The 22,363-nt window shown below is 41.1% G+C and overlaps 1 protein-coding gene across 4 annotated transcripts in view; it reads right to left on the reverse strand.

Moving 5' to 3' along the window:
- Window positions 1–22,363, reverse strand: part of KCNQ3 (potassium voltage-gated channel subfamily Q member 3) — a 203,728-nt gene that overhangs the window by 15,185 nt on the left and 166,180 nt on the right. For 3 of the 4 annotated variants that reach the window (XM_032133668.1, XM_032133643.1, XM_032133661.1), the window contains exons 2-10: window positions 21,279–21,369; window positions 19,348–19,474; window positions 17,475–17,647; window positions 15,347–15,502; window positions 13,880–13,990; window positions 12,874–12,969; window positions 11,441–11,535; window positions 10,193–10,219; window positions 6,453–6,509 (exon numbers count right to left, since the gene is read on the reverse strand). In XM_032133668.1, coding sequence (XP_031989559.1) covers window positions 6,453–6,509; window positions 10,193–10,219; window positions 11,441–11,535; window positions 12,874–12,969; window positions 13,880–13,990; window positions 15,347–15,502; window positions 17,475–17,647; window positions 19,348–19,474; window positions 21,279–21,369 — 933 coding nt within the window. The remainder of the gene's footprint in view (window positions 1–6,452; window positions 6,510–10,192; window positions 10,220–11,440; window positions 11,536–12,873; window positions 12,970–13,879; window positions 13,991–15,346; window positions 15,503–17,474; window positions 17,648–19,347; window positions 19,475–21,278; window positions 21,370–22,363) is intronic. The other variant, XM_032133653.1, reaches the window with a different exon arrangement.

Consider the following 22,363-nt stretch of genomic DNA (forward strand, 5'->3'; position numbering starts at 1 on the left):
ATTACAATCCCAACTCTCTCAGCCAAGAATAAAATAAAGTCAGATGTGCTGTGAACCAAATAAATCACCAGCAAAACTCCGGCAAGGCATTGCCAAGCACTGACTAGGGACATGGTAGGACAGGCTACCCTGTTTTCTCTCCACCATGATGAGTTGTAGTGAAGTGACAAATTTTATTCCTCTGATGATTCCTTGCACTATCTGTCCTCTTAGAGATTTACTGCCTGAATACATTTGTCCTTCAGTGACACCACAGAGATAGAGTTTCATCTACCTGCAATTTTACCAGCATCACTAATCCCTCTGTCAACCTGATGACTGTAACGGTCTTAAAGGTAATCACTAATACCACTGAAAAGAGCAACAGAAAAGAAATTTTCTAGTGAGTATATCAGCTTATATATACTCTTAACATTTTGTAGGCGATAGATGGTATAAATATTTGATTTGCTTGTTCACTTTGCTGCTCAAATATTTGTTAATTGCACATTTGGGGGAAAAAAAAAAAAAAGCAAGCAGGTCTAAGCCATGGGATGAAAGCCTGCTTTTTAACACATTCCTGGATGCTGATACAGGTCTAGGGAGAGGTAAATTGTGCCCACATGAACAAGAGGCAGTTCTGTGTGGGGCACCAGGTCAAGCAAGTTGAGTGTGGGGAGGGAAGAAGCTGTTATAGCTAGCAGGTGTCTAAGAGCCACAGGTGGGAGCAGAGCTGAAGGATGAACAGCCATGGTTACCAGGAGAAAGAGTTACAGGTCTTCAGTGAGGTATCTGTGCAGAAGGCTCACCTGCAGCCACTAAACCTGCTGGCAGGCAAGGCAAACGGGGGTAGGGTCCACTGTGCAGGGACATAGTGCACAAAGATGGAGATGTGTGCAGACCTTGCAAGTGTGAAAGAGAACCTATTTCTATCTCAGAGCTCTGTCTGTTGCAGTATTCCACCGCAACAGATGTTGTCTGAGCACTGAACATCACAGCTGTTGCAAGTTTTTGTGTTGGTTTTTTTCCCCATAAATTACTGGGGTCCTCATCTTCACTATCTGCTTCTGATCAATGTATCTTTGACCCAGGGAGTAATGAAATACAGGCTTCCCTGTCAGAAAAGATGCAAGCACTAAACCTTTGGGTAGGAAGATTTTTCAACCCCTCTGATTTTTCTTTTTGATATGAAAATACTTGTGAATGTAATTTCTGCAGCCTAGGAAATCCAGACACTTGCCCTGTCATTGCATGCATGAAGTGCACATGTGTGTGTGAGTACTGAAGTGGCAACTAAGAAGGAGTTGGGTATGGAGACACAGAATTAGTCCTGATATATCAGCATTTCCAGGAGATAAAAGTGCGGATTTGAGTGAAGAATAAGAACAGTCTAAATGAATGATATCTATATTACTTGGACTTTGCCCTAATGTAATTTCCTGAAGAATTCATGGATGAATGGGGGAAAGATGCACAAAGTGAAGAAAAATATATTGAGCAAAAATCAGGGGTTATTTCCTTGTTTGTAGAAAAATATGAGATGCTGCTTGGTCTATGACAAAATATGTTTTGGGCAGTCTCATGTTTGGGCTTAAGAACTAATTTTAAAAATTATTTCCATCGATCTTGCTTTTGGGGTGAAATCTTGATCTGCTTTGCCCACCAAGGTTCTGTTGGTGCTGAACTGATGGTGGGAGAAGAGTCCCAGCAGGTGATTTGTGTTCTACTAAGTCTGGGAGAATCCTGCACTATCTTTTCTGCATCACTTTCACTTCTCTGTTTCAGAAGCCACATTTGAGAGCAGTATTGCTTTACAAGACAAATGTCTCAGTTCTCTGTGAAATTTGGATTCTTCAAGCACTCAGCTGCCATACATAGGACAAGTATATACAGGAGAAGATAGCTAATGAGCAAATTTGAAAGAGCATGGAATATAAAGGTGAGGAAGTAAAAGTCAACAGAATGATTTACATGTGGGTTTTTTGGTTGGATAAAGTAGGGAAAATAAAAGTTTGAAGGAGGAATTAATTTTGAGAAGGATGGTCAAAAAGAGTCTAGAATCATAGCACAACACTGAAAAGAATTTAAATGCAAAGAAATGCACCAAAAATCTAGCTAAGTGATAACAGAGTCAGCCAGGCAATATAAATTGATGGCCTGAAGGTGTTAGAGTGAGCTTGTGAGAGTCAGCACTTCCTTAATATAAAGAAAAAGGAGCAATGAGGCATGCACAACCTGAATCTTTGCAAACTGAAGGAGACTGTGAAATAAGATCAAAGAAAGAAGAAACCAAAGGTTTAGGATGAGGAGATCCATGACAAAGCTTGTTTCTGGGTCTGGAAAAATTGTGCAACAGCTTGTTGTGGAGATCAGCTTTCTCCAGGTGGGGGGTTTACAGGTCACTGACAATAGATGATTGATAGATGAATCTCAAATGAAAGGAAGAGTCAAGTGGTCACATACTACGCACTGGCTTTGAGCAACATTCTAAATGTCACAAGAGTTGAGTTAGTAACACTACAGAGAAGCTCTCAAGAGAAAAGTATCTTTAAGGAACAGAACCTGAAAGGCAAAGAAGCAGAAAAACAGGTGAGGCAAAAGACTTCTGTTGTTTCTAAAAAGCCATTTAGTACTACATTAAAATAATATAGTTGTCATTACATGTGGCCTCTGACTCTCTCTCCAGAAACTTGCTTAATTCTTCAAAATACATATCCAGTTGTCCCAGCGTTTGCCCCTTAAAACTCCTGTGATAAGTGCCTGCCTGGCATACCAGAAAAAAAGGAGGCTTAAAGTGAGGCAAGGATCTATAGGGAGCAAACCAGAAGGAAAAGGGTCAGTGGATGATGCAAAGTGCCCAGAATATTAATCTAGCAATTTTTTTTTTTTAAGTAGAAGACAGAAATATAAGCAAGATATGCAGAAATCTGTCATAGAGCTATGCAAGACTAGGACTGAACAAGATTGGATATCTTCCTCACAGATAAAATCAGAACAAAATATTCCTCTGCATTCAGCACAAAACCGTACCTATTTGCAGTGGCACTTTCCACTGCATATGTTGGCACACTCATTTGTGGGGTGGGTGTTTTTTTCAGTGGGATGGGACTAAAGGTAGATAATACAAACTGAAAGTATTCCCAAATTCTCTTTTCAGAGAGTTTCTCAGCTATCCCTGCTGACAAGTGTCAGTTTAGGAAGAAACTGGTCTCCCAAGACTGTTGCTTTAGCATTTTAGGCTTAGGAGCTAGAACCCATCTGATCTGTCTAAAGCTGTTAAAAAAGTTAAACATCCTGTCTATGATTACTCTTTAGACCCATTTCTATAATCAGTGGGAATCAGCAACCCTAACCAGTGAGTGAGGAGAGTGTGGTTCAGCTTGGGATGACTTTACACTTGGGCAACTTGGCTCTGGTTATTGACTACAGAATGATCTAGATGAGAAGTAATCTAAAAAGAAGGTCTCTAGTCTAAGTTACCTGAGCTGAAGCCCTCCTCATTAATTGAACCCTGAAGATTAACCCTTAAAGTAACATTCAGATTCATAACAGTATGTTTATGCAACAAATATAGACAATTGTGTTCATATTCGGCAGCCAGAGCAGTAAAATCATCAGAAAATAATTAATCAGCTTCACATCAAAATATACAACCGTGTGTTGTATACAAAAGAACCCAAAACAAAACCCAAGCTTCTTTCCAGATAACGACTATCTGTCATCAGGAAAAAAAAAGGACTTTATTCTCATTTCCAAGGGATGAAATCTGGATCTGCTGGGGTTTTAGTTTTCATTGATCTTTTAAAAAGCACTGAGGAAACATTTGTTCTCATGACGCAATCTCCTTCATTAAAGCAGCATGCGCATGGCTCAGTCCCAGGGCATGAAGCATGCGCAGATCACACGATCTTTCATGAGAGGGGCTAGGACAGTGGTTCCCACCCACAGGTTCATGTGCTGCTGCTAGTCTTTCAGACTCCTCCTGATGTTAGCTACTCTTCCTCCCCTTGGTACAGTGTTGCTACTTCATTTAGCTTCCTTACATTCAATAAAATATGATTCTCAACTTCCAGCATGGTTCCAGAAACTGGGGAGATCCAAATCCATCCCAAACATGCTGACAAAAATGCAGGGTAGTTTCTCTGACTAGCTCGGATACACTGCCATTGCTTGTCTTGCATGCTAGTGCATCCTCTCCCTCGTGGGTTCCAAACCCTGTGTCTTTGGAATGGGACCCAGGATGAGAATTCCTTAACTCTGTGGTAGATACAGATCACTAGAAAGGGAGGAAAGTGAAAGCAGTGCAGACAGTTTCTTCCTACCTAAAGGAAAATTCAGGTCTTAAATTTTTGGTCCCTGAGAGCAGTGGGAGTTATTTTGCACCAACTGGGAGATTAATTTGGTGGCTGGATATACAAGAGAAGGCTGGCTTCTACAGCACATGTTTTACCCTTGCTCAGAATAAAGAGTGGGAACCACTGAACTAGAAATATTTTCCAGAAACAGTCATGCAAAGAAATAATGCATTTACAACCCATCATGCAAGCCAGATACTCTCCTCTCTATCCTTTTCCTAGTATTGGAATTTCATAAACAAATGGTAAATGTATGAGGAGAAAAATAGTGAATTAATTCTAAGAGTGAATCAAACAGCCCTCTGCCATGGATTTGCCACTTTCAGCTAACACGGACAAATGATAATCAGGAAGTTTTTCCATATTTTTCACAGTTTAGAATCACTAGATGTAATTAGCCTTAAGTAACTGGAAGTAGAAGGAAGTCATGTTTACTCCAGTATTTTTGTACCTTATCAGCTGAACTTATATGGGTGAACTTAGCTTTGGAAAATCAAACATTCTGAATGAGGTTTCCAGAAGTATTCTGTACTCTCCTTTGAACACCCTAATAGAAATTAGCACGAAACTAATGCTGTGACAGACATGAATTCTGCAGTGAACATGTTCAACTGATCTCAGAGAGTCCATGAGTTTTCTTAAGATAAAACAAAGAACATTCTCCACTTCTAAGGTAGTTCTAAACTTTAGCCAATCAGCTTTCCCTTTTATTGAGTAGCATTCTTTTCTTCAGGGAGGATCTCACAAAAATGTTCTTTCTCAAAATAGTTGACTACAGCGTTCTGAAAACTAAAGACTTCACTTTGCATCCTGAATCTTGAGGTCTAAATTTGCAGGTTTCTAATGTCTGAGGAGGAAACATCCCTTCTAAGTCAATTGGTGGTGTATGTCCTCATTGGTATTTAAGGGTGGGTATGACTCAAAATCCAGACTCACCAACCACCCAGATTATCTGCCCATAAACATGAGTACAAGTCAAAACTTCAGCTCAACTTTGCTGCCCTTCAGAAAAAGAAAGAGCCTTTACACACACTAAGGGCCTTTGCTTAGCCCCTTCTCTCATCCACACTTTCTAAAGGGGTTGGAGATGGATGAAAATAAACGATGTCACATAAATCTATGGGAAGAATAATCCAAATCCAATTCGTTGTGAAAACAGGATGGATATTTTTCACCAATGGATGCAGCCATTGTAGGTAGAAAGTGGGTACTTTTTGCTTTGAAGTGAACATATCGTGTATCAAGCACTAGAAAGCATATCGAACTGCAAAATCAGTCTCTTAACTATTTTGCATGGGCCAATCATCAAATGAAAAAATGGAATGCTTTGCTTGCTGCTTTCAAAAGCTGAAGAGTTCCAGCTAGAAAAGCTGAGTTACATGTTGATGTTTTCATGTTGATATTTGTGGAATGAAGTCGGAATGAGAACAACCAGCTAAAGTTGAATGACAGCAAGGTGTGGGATGGAGTAAAATACTTTGCAATTCAGTCAAAATATTGTTTCTAATGATGTGTCTTTCATATTCCTGAAATGCCACAAATTATGTCTCTTTGCAGGAAGGTAAAGTTCTTGCCCCACATCTTAGGTCACAGTTCAGCAAGATATTTAAGCATGTCACTAACTTTATTCAGATGGTCAAAAGCATCCACTTGTTTTACATTTGCTGAACTAGAACCTGTAAATACACATGCAAAGATGTTGTTCCACTGAACTCAAATCCAAAGTAACTTGCATGAGTTGTGTTGGCAGGGTCGGGACTGCATAAGGAACAGAGTTTAGCTCTTGTAATGTATCTTTCTCACAGTAAATTTCAAAATGATTTGCAGACTAGGCTAGTTTCATTTCCATTCTATGGAAACAGAGAAAAGCACCTGTTTCTAAGCAGATAATTGGGAGAGTCAGAATAACATCCCATGTTTTTTGAACAGCAGAACAATTAACTATTTGCAAGGTCATGCAACTTTCTTTTTATGCTTAATAACTTTTAAGTCTTATTGTCCCTTACTTTTGATGGTGGTTAGGTGAACTACTGTAGTAAAAACAGAGAGTGCAGGCAGAGAATGGCATGCAAGAAATATGAAAAGAATAAGGCTCAACTGTTACTTGAATGGATATACCTAAGTTTTCTTGTGAGGCTTGATCCAAAGAATGACTCCCTACTAAACATGACATTACTGTAAAGTGAAGAACAGTTATTAAGATGAGACATTAATGATTATCCATGAAAAGCTCTATGAAAAAGAATGGGAACAGCCTTTCATTTGTAGTTAATGTAGTGTGCAGATCAGAGTGGCTTTTTTCTCCTTTCTGGTTTGGGCAGATGCATTAGGATGAAATGCTGGCAGTGAAGTTTTATGCCTTGCAAAGTAAGGTTTTATTTTCATTTTGTTGTTAGCACTGGCAATACAAAAATGAACCACATTTCATGAATTCTTTCATACTCGCATAATAGGAAGGACAGGTACTGATTATGCCACTTAAAAAAATCAAACCAACTTTCAAATGGCACAGAAATATTATTTATCTTGTAGAGTTAAGGAAACAGGGATAAATTACTTTTCTGCAATCACATAATAATAGGTCTAGGAATATACATGCTCTCCTGATGTCTAGTTCTGCAGCTGGACAATGAGGATTAGGAACAAGACTCTAGGAGAAAGTTCAAAATTCTTCACTTAAGTGCCTGTACATACAAGTTTCAACATTAGTCAAAATCAGTGGAACAGCTGCTAACAGCAGCACTGAAAAATCAGGCCTCAATATTCATTCCCCAAACACAGACATAAAAATTTGGTCCAGAATAAACAAAATGTCCAGCAAGCAAATGCCCATCCTAAATGTGGGTCAGGCTCCCAAATGCTGGCTAAAAGACTCACTGCACTCCAGCAGAATTGAGCATTAGTAACTCTTTCTCATAAATCTCCCTTCTTGAGAGATTAATTGATGAAAAGGCTTTGCAATACAGGGAGAAAAGCAATTGCTACCTGAGATTTCATAGGGCTGTGAAGTTTAGGCATAGATTAAGGAAGAAAAAGCCAGTGGCACCTCTGGCATGAAGTCAGTAAACTCACCATCAGCGAGGCACAGAGAGCACAGCCCCAGTTCCTCCTGGTTTGGGGGGACTATACAGGGCCCATAGGGAAGATGCTGCTCTTAAAGAGCAGCATCATAACTACCACTTCCCTTCACTGTTTACAGGACAGACTTGAGTTCCAGGGCAGTGCAATGTCCTCTTCACCATATCTCATATCTTCACAGTTTTAGTTTAAAGGGAGCTTCAATAAAGCCTTGGGCTGCTGCCAAACTTTACTTGATTTTCCACTACGAGAAGTCCTGCCTTGCAGCCTTGCCTTTGGATCCAGCTTCTGGAATGGACTTTTCCACTCATTTTTGACCCCTGTGTTCTTCCCAAATGGTCTAAGAACAAGGACCTATATCTGTCTGTGACTTCATCATGATGACAGCTCCTGCTTCTCTCCTGATCTAAGAGAGATCCTAGAAGGATCTGTCACAGAGGTCAACTCTAGAATTGTGGAGTTCCTAAAGAGCTTTTACACTACTCCATAGAAACCCTGCCACTTCCCATCCTCAAATTTTGACACAGCCAGGCCTCTTTTTTAGTTTATTAAAAGCTTCTGTGAAAGCTTTGGACCAATTCTTCTCTCTCCTTTGTCAACCACAGATCAGAGAGTGCCATTGATTACTACAGCAGCTTTCTCTTTAAGTACTTAACTGATGGAAGAACCTGGAGACTGGGGCCACTTATGGCCTGCTCTCCCATTAGAACCACGCTCCCTTATTGCTCATTTATTTCAATACAGTCAAAGCACAAACTTCAGTGGAGTACAAGAAATAATTTCTATGCTAAATCACTGTAGGAGGAAGAAGATTTTTTTCCTTTTTTTTTTTAATATTCTGGTTTGTAAATAAGAGTTTTATGAGAGATGGGAGGTGGTACTGTCAAAACAACCAGATTTTATGACTCAATCCCATTTCTACTGAAGTCAATGGATGTTCCCACAAGTACCATTATATGTCTGTTTACCTGGAGGGTTTCCAATCCCTTTAATTGAATGCTTCATGCCATAAACACATTCCTGCTAGCAAGAAGGCTCCCATGCAGGTGTACTAATGATTTTGCTGAGGGTTATTACATATATAACAAAATAAAACTAAGATATATCCAGCTAGAATGAGGGGCCTTGGGATTATAGTTTAAAAGATTTTGAGCTGTGAGTCATACTTTTCCATTTTTAATTCAGTGTGTCAATATAAAATAATTTCTATAGTCCTGAAAGCTACAGTAACTCAGAAGCTACTCCACAAACTGCTACAGGTGCAGGAACTAGCGGGGCTGTGACCAGCGGTAAACTGCAGCAGTCATTCTCTTACCTAATTTTAATCTGCTGCTGCATCTCAGCCAGAACATTTTGACTCAAGGTATGGAATTACATACTCAAAAGGATTTCAGCTCCTAAGCTCTTCCCCTACATATTAAAGACGAAAATTCAGCTGTTACCAATGCTGGAGAGGGCTAAAATCTCTAGGCATCTGCATTAATGCAACTGAGCTTGCTCATGACTGCTTAGCCTGGGCAGTTCCATGGTTGTAATGTACTTACGCTCCGTGGGGGTTCAGAAACTGGGTACCACCCACCCAGTCAGTCTTTGAGGAGGGGCAGGTGAGTTCATGATTTTGTTGGCAAGAGGAGGAAGATATCCTTTCCCAATATTTTGCCACTAGAGCACTTGCCTGTATTGTTAGAAAACGTGGGATAGGTTCTTATTTTCTGCTAAATGAAGCTTGAACCCAAAAAATTCATAGAAGAGCAAGTGTTAATCTTTATTTTTTTTGTTCCCCTTCCTTTATTGAAGTTGTCATGTGTTGCATGAAATATTTAAAAAACAAAACGAGGAACATAATTTTTCTTCAGGCCAGGGACTGGAACTGAGACCTGACTTCTGGCTTACTGTTTTCAAATATTGCTACAATTCTTGTTCCTTTTCTCTGCGCTGTAAATGGGGATGCAAATGAAAGTAGCTTCAGCATGAGTTTGTCAATCTATTTATCCTTTAATTGCTATTGAATTCATTGCGGGTCACCCCCTTATAGCAGTTTAACATTAAGTTTTGACTTACAATTATTGTATGTGCATTTGACTCTTCCACTTAGCTAAAGAGAGCTATAAATATATACTTTCCATTTGAGACCTTGCAGGTTGACTGACAGTGGCTGCTCTGTTGTAGTCTTCAGTGACTGACCAGTACTAGGATTGATGATTCCTTCTTTCTCTTTACTTGGAAATTCCCTTGTGTGATAGGGAGTATTCCCATTTTTTTCAGCAGGGGAGGGACCAGGGCTTCAAACCTAATATAGCTTTTACAGTACCACCAGAGAGACTGACTATCCTGCTGTTCCATTTTAGACACCCATCTTCATTGTCAAGAAATCTTTGAACATGTCGAACTGACACCGACTCACACAACATTGCTCTGTGCATGACTGTGGAGCAACAACAGCAACCAGAATCTTGAATTCGTCCCAGAACAGCCTGGATGATAAACCCTGGCTCTACAGCATGGATCAGGAGAAATCTAGACCATGATTAGTCATAACAAACAATAAAGCTGTTTACAGACAATCAGCAAGCAACACTGCCTTTGTACAGTTAGCATGTTAGCTGTATTGTCAGGAAGCAGTCAGGAAATGGATTTGTTAATAATTTTTACTGATTACCTGTGGTGTTAGTAGCACGTTTTAGTTAACAGCTCATGAATCCACAAGGAACTATATAGCTTGCATCCTCCAACAGCTGAATTAAAACATATATATATATATAATAATGGCAGCTACATACCTGGCAGTACCATCCAATTGCTCTTTCCTTTTATAGAAGAGAGGATGCATTACAAGAAAGCAAGGAGAGAAGAATCACATAATAAATTCAGCATATTTTTAAAACATAAATTGCTAATCTACTGTGAATACCTTATACATGTTTTGTTCTGTGACCGTAACTGACAGAGAAAGTGGAATAAAAGCTACATTTTCAACTAACCATAAAGCAAAAAAAAAGTGATATAGATTCCTGAAACCAATCTGTGCTGCTTAGATTGGCAATCCAGTCCTTGGTGAGAAGTGATCTCCCCTGCCCTCTCTCCCAGGACCTTATTTACAAAACACCAATTAATTACATGTTGCATTTGAATCACAGAAGAACCTACATACAATGAGGAAGCTTGAAGTCACAATAATGAGTCCAGACTCCTTGTGAGTCTGAGAATTATTATCCAAAAAAACCCTGCAGTCAAGAAACCCTGAAGACATTACTCTGTAATGGAAAATGTGGAAATAGAAGTGAGAAGAGATAAAGAAAAGGAAAGAAATGTACTGAACCTTAATTAAACACTTATGGTGTTGGGTTTTTTTGGGTTTTTTTTGTAGAGGTTTCCTTTTTGAAGTACATGAAATCAATTCTAAAGATAAAACAAAGAAAGGGTGAGTGTTTGTAATTTTCCCTTTGAGAAAGCAGGAGTCTGAAACATTTCAAATCAGTTTTGAACAACAGCTGGAGCTTCAGTAGCAGTGCAGTGAGCACAACTACACGTGGAGACCTCTGAGTCAAAAAGAAGTTTAAGGGCACTTTTTCAGAATGAGGCACAACAGCAAGTCCAGAAAAAAGTTTAAAGCACTAACTTAGACACCTAATGCCCATTATTAGTAGCTCATAGTCTGTAGCTAAAAGTCTTGGCTTTTCATAGGGCTGTATAGGTTTTTTAAAACATTTTAAAATGTTAAGACCTAAATGTGAGAAAGGTGCCTGTTTGACCAGCAAGGAGAGTGAGGATCAGCCTAATTGCTATAAACACATAAACATCTGTTATATCTGAATGTCCTTATGTATGGAACGCTTTCATTGAACTCAGAAGTGGTGACTGAAATTAAACCACCACCTCAAAAAAGACTCCTCTTCCTCAGAAGAGTTTTCTGGAAACTATGTGTTACCTACGAAAGCCTTGTTGACACATATATAAAGTCTATGTGTACCCTGTCCTGACTGATACTTCACAGAAAATGATGATGGAGAGGGGGACAATGCACTTACCTGAAAAATGGAAATGATACAATTGATTCATAAAACCTCCAGGTAGCGACTAAATCAATCCTGTTGGGGTTAGTAGCATAGTATCTCCAGGCAGCCTGAATTACAAGGGAGAGGAAATAATTAGTGTTAGGTTATTTCCCAGCTGACTGCAGCCAGACTGTCTCAAAGAACATAACAATGCACCTGAGTGATTATCTGGAAATTAATTACTAATCAGCCATACCAAATGAGTGTCACTGTATGGAAAAACTATTGACACTTGATTATGATTTGGGAGGGCTGTTAAAGGAGATAGGACATGGAGAGAACCACCAACAGAACATGACATTACATTAGACTTAACTGGTTTTATTGTCCTCTCTGGTACATCTAAAAGAGCTTCAAGCACTGCTGGACTTGCCTCCTAACGTATCATCAGAGGAAATTTTGCTGAGCAATTTTCTACTCCAGCATTTAGTTCAAATTAAAATTCTCCAAAAAAATTTCTCTAAGCACATACCTAAAATCCACTTTAGCTAAATAAGCTACCTGGTGAGGGGAGATGCTGTAATTTAAAAGGTGAATTCCATTCACAATTCATGCCTGCAGCCCCCTCTGTTTGCTAAAGCATGTTTTTAATGAGAACAGTAATTAATTTTAATGCCACTCAGTCTGTTTCTCCTGAGGACTGGTTTGATCCTGAGCACCAATGCTTCAATTTGATATCACAGAAACTTTCTCTGTCCCTCTGTGAAAATGCTGCCATTTACTTCACTGCCATCAGGATGTGCTCCATACCTAGTGAGAGTAAATCGTCTCAAATTTGTCAGCACACAGACTAATGATTTTAAGCTTAATGTCCCAAATTCATAACAGAGCCCATAATGGAAGACCAAGTGAGTTAAGGACTATCTTCCCATTGAATTTTTGGATCATCCAGTGACAAAACAGAAGATACAGGGTGTGTTTTAGTTTTTAAAACCCACACATTATTTATGTTATTTGCCTTGATAGAAACTGTCACTGTCTATTGTGTTACTTCTATTGCTGTTTTCACATCAATAACAGCATAACTCTGTTTGCACAGAAAAATATTTTCTGAGGGGAATTGAAAAAATCTGGAGTTTGGAAAGAATGCATTTTCAACAACTTGTTTTCTTTGATTTTGTGGCACTGATGCAGAAGCCAGGTGGTTTCCAGAAGCTAGCAGATGAGACCCTTTCTTCAAAAGACACAGTTCTTCTGAAAGATATTCTGGGAGTTGAAAGACTTCTCAAAACTGCAAGGGCCTCTGGATTATCTAGCTCAGTGTTAAAAACTGACAAAAACGCCTTCTCACCCCCTCCAATGGGAATTGAGAATTTGGGCAGGGGAGGAGTGGTGGCCCTGGTTAACATGATGCAGCAGCCTTCATGCACAAAACTTTTTCAAGGAAGAGGAAAGTGGCTGCAAACCTGAATGAGCTCAGCTGCCGGCTTTCTTCTTTTCTCAAAATGTTTTTGACGATGTTGCTCCTGGACCTTCAATGCCAGCCCTGATCCCAAAATGCCCTGAAAGGATAGAGTGATGCAAGATTTTAGATATTTCTTACTCAGAAAAAAAGGGATTAATGATGAGAGGAAGCAGGTCTGTGGGTGGAGATGGCTACATGGAATCGTTGTGCAGTTCCCATGCCTTTCCTGCTGCCCCACTCATGAGACAGGAGGTTGTCATGATCCTCTCAAGGACCACAGCCACACCAAATCATTAAATCATTTTGAGGTCCTCTACAGACTTCTTGAATGTCAACTGCCTTTCTAAGCTGGAGGTGGCCGGGTGCTGTGTTACTTTCCACTCAGGGTAGAGTGAAACTCTGCTTGTGTGATACAAGAGCTGTGCTAAAACATACTTTGGATTTGGGTATACAGGACTTGTCATCCTCTGTGAAATTCTTTCCAAGTCTGGATCTAAAGGAAAAATATCCTAAAATCTGGGATTGGGACAATTTCTGTTGCTGTTCAGCCCATCTCAGTCAGATCTTGTCCCATTCTTATCTGAGGACTTTGCAAATAATGAAATGTGCCCCCAATACTAATTATTAAAATAGTGGGCCCTAAAGACTTTTAAAATATGTCTTGTCAACACCAGTAAACTACCACTTGCCAGTGTACAGTCTCATGAACTGCCTTGTGGTTTGCCAGATTGTTCACTTGCTGGATTAATTTTCTCCTGTGCCAACTAGCACAGTCAGACAATGCCCACATAGTGACTGGAGGAGTATTGGGGTAATGTATTATTCACAATAGGCTCTGTGCAAGGTTGGGAAGAAAGAAGTTCCATTTACTGATACAGACCCGCTCAAGTCTCTGGAGTGCTTCTTAAAAAGGGATTTGGTTCCACTGGTGACTTTGTTAACTTTACCTTCTTTTTGCAAGTGTACAGCGCTGGGCTGGGTCTAACAGAGGAGGGGAAGGTACTTACTGCAGGAAGAGCAAAGAAAGATACTCCAATGAGAGAGAATGTGGCTGCAATCAGCCGTCCCTCCCATGTTTTGGGGGTCTTGTCGCCGTATCCAATCGTAGCGAGGGTGATCTGGGGGCAGAAGGACCAGGACTTGACGTAAGAAAAACAAAGCCAACAGCTCTGTGTCAATGTCACCATGATAGCTGCATAACTCACTTAGCCCTATGGGTGCTTTTGCCCAGCTTTGTGAAATAAGATCTTGATTATGGGCCAACCAGTTTTATTGGTGGCATCATAGTCCCAAGGCATTGCACAGAGAATGGATTTAGTCTCAAAGCTGCTGCCTCTTTTGGATGCATTTGAAGCAAGAGAACTCCACATGAGCCTCCTGCCCACCATCAGTGCATAGTTAGGAATGGGATTTGCCAGTTAGCAGCTTGCAAACCCCTAACAGTAAGCCAGGACTAACTCTACCTGAAGTCCTGGTCTTTTTAAAACAAAGATGATTTTGTGAAAACTTGCTCCTTTCCAGCACAATTGTTAATCTCCAACTGTGTACTTTTTCTGACCACAATAGCACAATGTGCTGGATGTAAAAAGATATGAAAACATCCAGGTGTTCTATGCAACACTTGGTATCTTTTGACTAATAATGGGGGAAGGGGGGTATCTTACATTTATGAGTGAACTACATTAAATAAAAAATAAGCTGCTGAATTTTAGTCACAGCATGACATAGACTTCCTTGACTATCAGTAGCAAAGCCACATGAGTTCTGGAATGGCAGGAACATTCTGTGATTGAATGAGTAGTGGTGCAAACTAATGGTCCTCTCTTCATCAGAAAAGACAAGAACAGAGATATCAAAGGTCCCTCTTGTTCAGCATCCTACCACAAGTGGCATTTCCTGATCTTTGGGGAATACATGGAAGACACAAGAATTATTGAGTTAACCTTTCCAGGAATATTTTTCTACTTTCTGCATCTGAACGCAGAGACATCTTCAGTCACTGGGTCCTTAGGAACCAAACTTCCATGAGTGTCTGCCTCAACTGCCCAAATGTTTGGTGCTCTTTGATAGCCCAACAGACCCATCCATTGGCCAGCTCTGGTTCTGCCATTTTCTGAGGGGCACAGCTCTCACAGGCAGGAAACTGCTGGCATGAGAGCTCAGTCTCCCATACTTTCTTATGCCTGAAGAGATGCTCCTCTAAAAGAGAGGCTTCCCAGACACCAGGAACATAGTTTGATTTCTGAAGGAGGTTTAAGCACCTAAGGACCTTTGTCTGAAAATCAACCTGAAAATCAACAGGTTTGTAGATTCTGTTAATTGGTTGTAGGGGCACCCCTACTTTGGTAATGTTACATGGGTAATGTGCCTTTAACCCAAATATAGCAGCACTTGCACTGTGATCTCTAAAACTTCATCTCTTCTTGCATATGAAGTTTTGCAGAAGGGTATAAGGTATTTTTGGAGTCACTTACCAGCCCCCACCACAGTGCATCTGCATAGGTTTCAAACTCCTCTTTCATCTCCACCCCATTAGCATCTTTTTCTGGAACATCTTTTTCAACCAGATAAACAAGAAATGAGGATAAGATGAGTGTCAGGAACCCGATGTACCAAGCAGTGATGAGTTCCTGCAAAAGAAACAGATAAACATGGAAGGGCTGAAAAGAGCCTCAATATCCACAGTGGCAGAGTAAACATCAGGAAGAGAGAGAAGCACAGAGGATAACAGCAGAGGTGTCACTGCTGGCTTTGGTCACATCCATGTCCAGCCCATCTCAGCACTTAGTGGGAAATAATGCAGAGATTTACAGGAATTTGCCCTTACATGGAGTCTTCCTTAGGAGCAGCCTGCAGGAACCTGCAGTTACAGTTCTGCATAAAGCTGGGTTAAGGGCTTAGCTGCACTCATGGCACAGAGGGCTGCAGGGCTCTGTCCCCGACCTTGACTCTTCCTGTTCCTTCTGCCCCTGGGCTTGGTCAGTCTTAGCAAGCAAATCAACATCTCTGCCCTCTCCCAACCTCCAGAGAGACAAGGCTGCAGGATGCACTTCCATCTCTTCATCCATATCAAAACAGATTCCATTATGAATGATGTTTTCAACATGAATTCATGCAATAACAGACCTTGAAAATAATCCGTGTGCAAACAAACCCCGAACTTCAGTGTTTTAGAGACAATGACTAAAGTGGAGTGTGTGTCTAATCCCACTGAGGTGGGACATGCAGCCACCCAAGTTAAAATCCCAGCAATATCTGAAACAAGGCAGAAACAGGTTTTTTTAAGATCTTCAAAAGTAGGTAAAAAAATCAATATTCCAATTCATTTTATGAGAACTGTATTAGGACAAAAAAAGAAAAAATGTTGCAGCTGAGAACTTTGTGATTGAATCCTGAGAAAAGTGAAAAACTTTCTTAGCTAATTTCTGGTGTGCAAGCACAACAGGAAATTGTTAGCAAAATTGTTTCATCATTGTCTCCAGTAAAGAAAAGTTCTCACAACCCTTTCTAATCTCCCTCAGCCAGCTGAGGTCTAAAAGTGCCTGATGGGGAACCAAACAAGTAACATTTGAATGAAATCTGACACAATGAATCTTTAACAATTTCTAAACAATGTCTTGGTACATAGACTTCTTCCATGATCTGTTTCCTGAGAAACATTTTTGACATAAGTGTTTATCTGCCACCTGTCTTGTAGCAAGTTTATATGATGAAGAAGCAGAAGTTGGTAAGAAATGTAGCACGTTGGGTATCCCCATCAGCCCCTACACAGAAGCAAAGTCTAAATATGCTGTGCCAGCTGGCATTTTAGCTTTCAAAACCCCCTAAAATGTCAGGAATGTCATTCATGGGTAAGAAAAAGCAGTATGTATGTAGTGGAGTATATGTAATTTTTCTACATCCTGTGCAGATGAGAAATCTCATCTAGAGGATTTTAAAGCAAATAGTATTTAACTTGTAATAATGTTTTGTGAAAATGCAAGAACACAAGTATCTGTCTGGTGTAAGATAGGTGTGTCTGGTGTGTCTCACTACAGCATCAAGTTAGACCAAGAAAAAATGACTTTAGAAATTTTTGCGTGTCTGGGTACCCACTGTGTCCATCTCTGTATTGTCTGACCTATGCTTCCAAAGAGAAATTTTACCAGTAGATCCCTCTGAAACCACATTTCTGTGCACATTTCTCAGGCTAATCAGCCTCTTTCCACCCCTTCAGAGTCCTCTTCCATCTGTTGATCAGACAAGTCTGAGAAGCCACTATACAGGCGTTTCAAGTTCACAGGCATTTTTGTCAATGATTTCAGCATCCTACACTATAAAAGGGATGTCTCTGCTCCCATTCAGAGTAAGGGCAAAATTCCTGTTGTAATGTGTGGGAATGAACATGCTCTCACTTCCCAGCATGACTATTGAGCACAGAAAGGTAAAACAAGGGGCAGAAATCGTTCAGAGAATGGAAAATGGAATAAAGCTGGAAGAACAGAACTGTGTTTTGAACTGCTAAACACAACCCCAAGGCACTGCTGTGCCTGTGCATCCCCTCTCTTTCCTTTTACTCTTTCTCCCCAAGCCCCAGCTGAGCCCTGCAAGCTGCTCACTTACTTTGCTATGTGCACAAATAGCTGATCCTAAAAGCTTCCACGTGCCGCCCCGCCTGTCCATTCGGAGCATCCGTAGGATCTGAAGGAAGCGGAGGCTTCTGAGAGATGTTGCCAGAACATTGCCCTGGTTCCCAACAGCAACCACTGGCACTGAGGCAATCAGCACAAAGATATCTGCAAGGCGAAAAGAACAAAGCCTGCCAACAAAAGTGGCCCCATCATCTGCTTCTTAATCCCATCTTGTTGTGCTGCAAATTTCCCTAGGCAAACTTTGAAGCTGCCTGAAAATGCCTTCTCTTGCCGGCTAAACAGATATCTGCACCTGCCACAGTCAGTATCAGGACCAGAACCTCCCAGAAAGCCTTGGGATCTGTTTACAGATCAATGCACTAGACCTGAGACACTGAGCTCACTTAGGGATGCATGGAAACAGCATCCTAATGCTGACAGAAAACCAGCCTTGACTTCATCTGTACCACTGGAACACCACAGTGAACAGGTCAGCAAACGAGAAATTCAGGTTTGATGGTACACTTACCATTTTATTCTTTTGGCTGAGTTTTCCCACTAAAATCTCAAAGCAAGTACTACTATTATTTTTTTTAAATGCTCACAGGAACAACTTCCTGATAACTGATTATATAACTTCTTTTTTTTTCTTTCTTTTCCTTATTTCCCCCTTCTTTTTGACCTATATACACACACAAGAAGAAAGTGGTACCAAACGGCTTCAAACATTCTCTGGGTACTCAGTCTTTGAATTGTCTTTATATATTCTTTCCAGCCAAAAGGAATGGATTTCAGATTTATTCACTTCCAATCATTATCGAAACAAACTCGTACCAGTGACAAATGAGAGATGATATTAATAAATCCAGGATATCTTCAGTTCTTTACCCAGATATCAAGGAGGATTCATTCTTAGAAGTGAGATGACACTTCTACTGAGAAGGCATGAGACAATATCAATCCCACTTGCTCACACTCTGCTGCCTTCACAAACCTACTAGAAGTATAAGAATTATCTGTACAACAGTAGCACCCAAAGGAGCATTACTAAATTGAGGATAGCACAGATGCACAAAGAAAATTTGTTGCAATTTTGTCTATCATTAGACCCATGAGATGAACAAACGCGGGAGAGGAAAGAGAGGTTTGTATTCATGCAGCACCATGGCTCTCCAGAGTGCTATGTGCTGTACAAATAGAGAACAAAAACCCAGTACTTGGCCTGAAAAGCATCAAAACAAGTGAGGGTATCCTAAAATCAGTGAACGAATGGGGATGACAGGTGCTCTGGGCAGAGTGATCTCCTAAATGTTGGCTGGTTTGTTTGTGGATAAAATGAGGAGTTGCAGGAGGGTATTCAAACATGAATAATGAGTAATTATGTTGATAATTACAGGCAGTGCCTTCCAAGCCTGAAAGACAATATGGGTGATATCACAATGATACTTGTTTGCAAATGCAGACCAACAATACAATTGTAAAACACAACATAAATATGAAAGAAGGTTGGGGAAGATGCGATAGAATTGGGATCTCAAGTAGTTTGAAACTGAAGGCAGAGAGAGTCTTCCTGGGAATGAGCTTAAGAAAAGTGCAGTGGGACTCAGGACAAGGAAAATGTATTTGGAGAGTAGAAGGATTCATTTTTTTCTCACTGACTAAATAGCCAAGTGTCTCTCAAATTAGTTGTTATTGCTGGCTACTTCAAATAAGTGCTCCAAGAAGGACACAGGTACTGGCATAAAGGCCAGATCTGATTTCAGCGTTCTGTGCACTGCCAGTCACCAGTTCTTTGATATCCTCCAAACTGGCTTAGAAGGAAAAGAACATAATAGGGAAAACTGTAATAGAGAGCATGTGCCTACCCAGCATGCACAAAGGTTTCCTGGCAAATTTGAGTCTCCCCCTCCATCCTTTGTAGCGACAGCAACAGCCAGCAGCCCAGATTCTTAAGGCAAACTCTGCTCCAAAGATGAAAATGGCAAAAGTTTCCTGTATCAAGACACAAACTACATTGTTAGTCTCACAAAATTTTTGCAGTAATTCTGGACACAAGGATACAGCTGAAGGAAACAGATGAGGTGCAAGTGTTAGGATATGTGTGAGAGAGAGGAAAAAAGTGGAGGAGAATCGAGGTTGATGACAGAGGCAAGGCAAAGGGGGGCAGAGTTTTCCAGCCTGCTAAGTACTCAGCAGGAAGGATTTGTCCCTGCCATTGGGTAAATGTGAAGTGCTTACCCTGCCTTAATGGAAGGGCAATTACTTCACAGAAAAACCTCCTGCTCCAAAATGAGCAGACAAATGTGAGTGGTGACTGCAAAGTCCCCAGTGCACTCTGTACCCTCCCCCCAGGATCACCCACCAGCAGCTTGTTCGTGCAGCCGTATCTGTTGAGACAGGGGCAGGATACAGGATATTCACATGGTCATAAGTTTAAAGCAATGATAAAGACATATATAAGACAAATTTAAGGCATATATTGTTCCCTTAAATTTCTGGTGAACGAAGGAATGGGATTTTCCACCTTGCTCCAGAACCTTTCTAAGCATGGGGAGGGAATGGGGAGCAGAGAGCTTCTCTGAGGTGCTCAGCAGAGATGGGCCAAGGGCAGCCTGGGACACGTGGTTACTTTTCCTCTCTGTGAATTGCTGGCAAGAGGGAAAAGGGGACATTTCCTCATGCTCATTACCCACAGGTGTTTCTGAAAACTGCAGAGAGTCACATGAAAACAGGCACAGGAGAAGGAAAAATAACCTCAGGCTTTTTCAAATGTGAAAGATGCGTCTAAGCAGGGTAACAGAGACCAAAAGCGAGTTTCACATTCCCTGAAGGATGAGGGTGTTTTCATACAGGCACTTTTTTAGAAGGAACATGCAAAGGGAATTCACCTTTCATTCCTTTTGGCATTTAGCTCTTGCTTGGATCTATATGTCTCTGGGGGTACAAGGGGAAATGGAAATTGAGATCCTGGAACTAATTTTGCTGTGCAGTTTCTCAAGGGATGCTTTAAACAAGGCCAGGTTAAGATAGACATTGTGCCCTGTATTTTATGATAGCTATGAGAGCAAAGGAAGTTCGTTTTTAGGGTCATTTTCATAAAATGTTGAATTTGCCATTTTATATTTAATGAGGGTTTTCCCCTATTTTTTAATTCTTTTGCTAAATGAGAGGTCTTACTGAAATAAAGTCTTGAGCATGAACTTCAGAATTTATAGAACAAGTAATCTGGAATGTGTTTGCCTGTTGGGGTTCCTTCCCCCTGCCATGGGGTCCGGGGGCAGGGGACTGTTGCAGAAATCCCCACTGCAGCCTTTGCCGTGAGTACATTTTCTCTCAGAGACACTTCCTGCAGCAATTTCAGTTATATTGCTATTGAACACAAGCATGAGTCCAACTCTGATGACCTCCCTTGAAAGAAATACTAGAATTAGTAGGATTCTATAAAATGAATCAAAACTGTTGAAAAATTCCCCCAAAAAAGTTTTCAAGTGTGCTTAGGTCTGGCATGGCCAATAGGAAATATACTGCTAATCTGATGGAACAAATGCTAAAAGCCATTATTTAAAAGCCTCAGGCTAGGATTTTTCCTCTCATTTTCTTTATGCTCAGGAACCTCACTTTCTTTTTACTCAGTTGGTGTTGACAATAGACTGTGAACTCTCCAGTATATAAGTGTACAGTCACTGCTCCAGGACCAACAGCGCTGCATGCAGAGTTAGTAGTAAGTTTCCATCCCTGCTGATGGGGCTGATTTCAATTCCAGGGCCTTACCAGGGTGATGCCACAATTTACTTACCAGCAAGAGCAGCCAGTCTCCAGAAACCGTCTCATACTCCTTGAAAGTTGTCAGGACAGCTAAGATCAAACACCCCAAGACAATCAGAAACCTGGAATGAAATAAAAGAAAAAAGCCCACAGCATTGTTACTCCTCTCTTGTTGGGGTCCCTTCCCCCTGCCATGGAGCCCTGGGAGAGGGGCCCTGGGGGGGAGACACGGGGTTTCCCTGCCCCTGCTCAGCCTCATTTCCCATTGGTTGTTTTGTGTTCCCTGGTGTGGCCAAGGACCCTCGGGTCCCGTGACTGCAGGGCTCCTGAGCAGAGCCCCGGCCATGCAGCTGGAGAAATAAACATCTCTGAAACATCTACCATGACTCTGTCTATATATATTTCGTTTCCACGGGACTCCTGGTTTGAAATATGCTTGTTGCAGTAATCCCCGCTGCGACAAACTGGTGGAGGAATGCGAGCAAGATACCGATCCCTGAGGAAGATTCGTGAGTAAAATAACCACTCTAGACCTCTCTCTTCTCATCTTGGTTTGGATATTCTCTCTGGACTATGGAAGAATCGTGGGAAATGGGGCTCTCTGAGCCACAGAAAGAAATGTACCTAGAAGTTAAAGGAATCCTTGAACAACAAAATAAGAAAGTATTGGAACCGGGAGATCTAGAACTTTTTTTTAACTGGCTTTTCAAAAATTTCTCAGATATTTCTCGAGAGTTACTTTTTGATATTGAACCTCCTGGATCTTGTCAGGGGTGTTTTTGGGACGAGATCTTGTGGGAAGTGAAAGATCAAACAGAACATGTATTAGTGATTGAAGCCTTGCGTGGATCCATGGTAGTCAGTGGAGCTATTCAAGAGCATTTATATGGTCCTATTACCCCTAAAGCAAAGGATGGCCATAGTCCGTGGCCGAGGCCGCGTGGCCGCCATCCCTGTGGCACACGCCGGCAGAGGTGCCTGTGTTGGATACGCCCGGCCCCCTCGGGAGCGCGCGCCTTATCGTGGACCCCATCCCTGTCTCGGGGTCCCCGGCCACGCGACCGCGAGTGAGGGAGCGACACTGCAGGTGTCGCAGGTGCCATGGGCCATGAGCAG

The sequence above is a fragment of the Corvus moneduloides genome, chromosome 1, assembly GCF_009650955.1.
Source record: "Corvus moneduloides isolate bCorMon1 chromosome 1, bCorMon1.pri, whole genome shotgun sequence".
Lineage (NCBI taxonomy): Eukaryota > Metazoa > Chordata > Aves > Passeriformes > Corvidae > Corvus > Corvus moneduloides.